General features: G+C 35.5%; 1 protein-coding gene across 1 annotated transcript in view; it reads right to left on the bottom strand.

Annotated features, from left to right (window-relative positions):
• Nucleotides 1-1,144, bottom strand: part of LOC101292872 (ABC transporter G family member 15-like) — a 4,254-nt gene extending 3,110 nt beyond the window's left edge. The window contains exon 1 of the mRNA XM_004293117.1: nucleotides 853-1,144. Coding sequence (XP_004293165.1) covers nucleotides 853-1,144 — 292 coding nt within the window. The remainder of the gene's footprint in view (nucleotides 1-852) is intronic.
• Between the last annotated feature and the right edge of the window lie 3,327 nt (nucleotides 1,145-4,471).

Raw genomic sequence — 4,471 nt, 5'->3', positions numbered from 1 at the left:
GAACCTAACTATCTCTCTCTCTCTCTCTCTCTCTCTCTCTCTCTCTCTCTCGTGCTTGGTGCATATATACAGTGATCGAGTAACTTAATTGTTGTGTAGGTCATTGATGGAAGGTCTGCTAAATAGAGATAGAGATCGTAAGATAGAGACAGGTGCAGCAGATAGAGTACTTCATCAAGTCGAGGGGTCCGATTCGAAGAGATTTCTAAGCTAAGTAGGTGGGCAGGCAGGTTTGCCCAGTTTTGGTTATTGAATGCCACTCCATGCATGCATCTATACGTGTTAAGAATTAAACGCACTTCACTCATTCCAACTAACCCAACCCCAAAGAGTTAAGCCCCCTCTTATATGAACCAACTCGATCTCTGCAGTATGCGTATATATATATGGTACGTACGTACTATCAGTTTCATATATGTGTGTATATATATGACTGGGATTGAGCTTAAATCAAATACAAATTAAGTACAAAAACTATCAAGTTGGAAATTTACTAATCAAAGATGAAATTAATTTTAGCTAGCTAGGCTTACAAACTTGTAACAACTTCTAACCCAGATCATTAATAACATCAATGGAAACTTAATCTCTTTCAACTTATGATTAAGAAATAATTGGTTTCAGTAATTCTGTATGTACCTACTAAATCAACCTGCTTTGTCCAACAAAAACCCGAAAAATACACGCTAATGATCTTTAGAAGTTCAGATACTCTTGAAAGAATTTAACCACCTTCACTCCGAATGGCCACCTACTGTCTTCTACATCCATTGTGTTGTATTTCTTTATTCATCAATCTGAGAGAGAGAGAGAGAGAGAGAGAGAGAGAGAGAGAGAGAGAGAGAGACTTGCCTGCTAAAGCATCAAGAAGGGTTGATTTCCCAGAGCCAGAAGGACCCATAATAGCCATGATCCTACCCGGCTCAGCAAAACCAGTGAGGCCATCAAGCAATCTTCTGGTGTGTTTTCCTTTTGTGCTATTATTTCCAATCCCAAAGTTCGGAAGCACAACACTCACATCTTCCCACACCAAATACATCAAGCCCTTATTGCCACCTTCACCATCCCTTCGTCCGCCACCACCACCGCCACATATATCTGAAGATCCAACAGAACGAGCTCCACTATGTTCCTCTAACTCCATAGCTAGCCAGCATATATGGTATATCCAAGGAGCTTGCTATTCTATATAGCACACAACAGGTTGTTTTAACTTTTAAGCTTGCATTTGTATAAATAGGCCAGCATAGTCCTCTTCATATATATAACATAATATGAGCACTGTCCTTGCTCTGATTTAATTCCACTGGGGCAGTAAAACTAAATGTGTAGAGGCAAATTACAGATAAAATGTGGTCCTAAGCCCCACTTTCTGATCAGTACCGGCCGGTGATTAGTTACTGTGGGAAGTAAGTGAGTAATAAGTATGCAGAAACTGTTTCACCAAACTACCATCATTACTTGAATTAATATAGGAGGTAGAGATGCACATGTATACATAATTATCGTTTTCAAGATGACAAGATCTTTTCCGTTACTGAAAATTATATTTCTGATCTTGACAAGCGACATAGCTAGACGAATCCACTTCTAATTGATTTGTAATTTAGAAAGTGTAGCCCTCGCTCTGCTGCGGTTAAATTTTTGTTGATGAAGTAGAAGAATATGAGAGAGAAGAAAAGTGTATATATGCAAAATCGCAGGTCGACGTATACATTGGAATTGGATTAACAAATATACACGACGTAGTTCATTCAAACCGCAGAATGCACTTCTGAGTTCTGCTGGCAGAATAGTTGCTGAGATTCCTCAAAAAGTAATTGTTATCCAGCATATGTATATTCATTTTTTCTTCTTCATGTAGCTGAACTGTGACGTGGTTTTTCAACTCACAGTAGCTCTTCTACAATGTATGATTCTGATTTTTATCAGAGTAAGCAATTTCATTTTATGTGTTTTGTGAAATAAGAACACCACAAAGAAAAGAACAGAGAAAGGAGGACAAAAAATGAAGTAGAAGTTAAGATTTCTGAACTAATGTAACTGATTCTATAGGAAATGTATACCTATTAAGAGCAAAGCTCCATCATTAAGTTCTCTTTGATTTCTTCCTCATACCTGTAGCTCTTCTGGTAGCCACGCACTCAGTACTGAACGGCTTGTGAGGTGGCCAACAACATGCATGTTCATTTTAGGTGGCCTACGTACGACACTTCCATCCTCTGAAGAGTGTTATCAATAGCTGCATTCAAATGGAAGATGGGTTTGAAGAATGCATTATTGCATTGTAGCTCATGTGTATCGAGAAGTTAACATGGTTGTAGATGTGCTATCTACATTGAGCAGCCTCATCAACTTATCAATGTTTTCCTTGGTGACTTGAGTGAAGTACCTAGACTTGGGGTGTGTTTGGTGCAGTTGGGCATATAAGAAAAGCTGGCTTATAAACTGTCCTGAGAATAAGTGACTGAAAAGTAAAGTATGTCTGAGTGTTTGGTAAACTGACTTTTAATATGTGTTGTTAGTGTTAAAAGCAGTGGAAGGTGTTTGGTAAACTCGAAACTAAAAGTGCTTCTAATTTGCAGAATGACCATTTTGGACATGAAACTAAAACCAACTTCTTATACTATAATTTATCTATGGTTTGTTTAACTTTGTCTATATAAATCAATATTTACTAACTGTTTTTATTAATCACGATGATTATATATATGATAAATATTGAATAATTTGACATGAAGTATCAACAAAAAGTATCTTAACACATCAAAACATTGCCGATAATAACATTAATAACCTGCAAACCATGTCTTAAAGTAGCATGAAGTAGCAACAAAAGATTGTTTAACCGATAAAAACATTGCCGATAAAAACATTAATAACCTGCAAACCATGTCTTAAAGTAACATGAAGTAGCAACAAAAGATTGTCTAACACATCAAAACATTCATGATACCAACATATCAAAATACTTTGTTCATATGTATCAAGTAATCAACAAAAATATCTTAACACATTTAAAAATTCGCGGTATCACGTGCTCTCATCAAAGTTTGAGCAATTTCTTTTCTTATTGCTTCCATTTCTTGTGCAACATGACCATGATTTTCTTCTTCCGCATCATCCATCTCCATCTCATCACTTGATATGCCAACCGAATTTTCATCAATGTCAAAATGCCTATCATGATTTGCATGTCTTCGCATATAATTATGAAGAGTCATGGTTGCAATAACAATCTTCACTTGCTTCTTAAATGAAACCTTCCATGTTTCTTAAAATATGTCATTTCTTTTTCCAAGCTCCAAATGTGAGTTCTATAACGCCTCTAAGAGAAGAGTGTGCATGGTTAAATACCTCATTTTCATTTCTTGGCTCTCGCCCACGATATTCTTGAAAATGTTGTTTTGGACCTTTATAGGGTCCCAAAAATCCATTCATTTGTGGGTATCCCGCATCAATGACGTAATATTTTCCTATCAAATACATTTTCTAAATTTAACAAAACTTCACATTAAAGTTTATAAAAATTTATATAAAAAAATTAAATGATTACCTTGTGGAGGTTTAGGAAACTTCGAATTGGGATTTCGAAGAACCGATTGAAACACCCTTGTATCATGAGCAGACCCTTCCCAACCGGCACATACAAATGTAAATTGCATATTAAAATCAAACACCGCCATAACATTTTGTGTTGGTATCCCTTTTCTACCAATAAATGGTATTTGATGTTGAGGAGATATCGAAGCGGGAATATGCACTTCATCAATAGCACCAATGCAGTCCTTAAAATAATGTAAATATTTGTCACTAATATAAACAATTAATATAAACTAATTGATCAATTATAAAAAATAAAAAATAAAAAATTAAAGTACCTTAAAATGCGGCATCTATCTCTCATCCCTCATTATCTCCGGCGCAAAACTTTTAAATTATGAATCCAACGGCTTGATTATTTTCTCACCATATGAACACAACATATCTAATGCTTTTCCAAAATACCTACTAACAGTTTCCCCGGAATGTTGAAACCGTTCTTGAGCCGTCCTATTCCCACATCCATGTCCTAGAATATTTAGTATTAATGTCACTACTTCAATATGACTTGTTCTATTTGAACCTAACACCCTAAATTCGGTCTCCAAGTCACTACATAAACAATAAAATACTTCCTTGTGCATCTAAATTCATTATAACACCAACTTGGATAACCTTGTAATACTTCCATTGCCCATCTATTACCTGTTTGAGACGATGTCATGCAAGGATTTTTATGAACATAGCTCACATAATAATATCGAATGAGGAGAGTATTAAATTGTACGATTCGTATGTATATCTCATCCTCAACATCATCTTTCTCTGACATTGTTCATATATTCAATCAAACCTGCAAACATAAATTCCAATTCGTAAATGATGTATTAATTGTGAAGTAAGCAATGAACAAATAGTAAAAAAAAAA

The sequence above is a fragment of the Fragaria vesca genome, linkage group LG2, assembly GCF_000184155.1.
Source record: "Fragaria vesca subsp. vesca linkage group LG2, FraVesHawaii_1.0, whole genome shotgun sequence".
Taxonomy (NCBI): Eukaryota; Viridiplantae; Streptophyta; class Magnoliopsida; order Rosales; family Rosaceae; genus Fragaria; species Fragaria vesca.
Note: the sequence above shows the minus strand (reverse complement) of the source record. Positions and strands in the feature narration are given on the sequence as shown.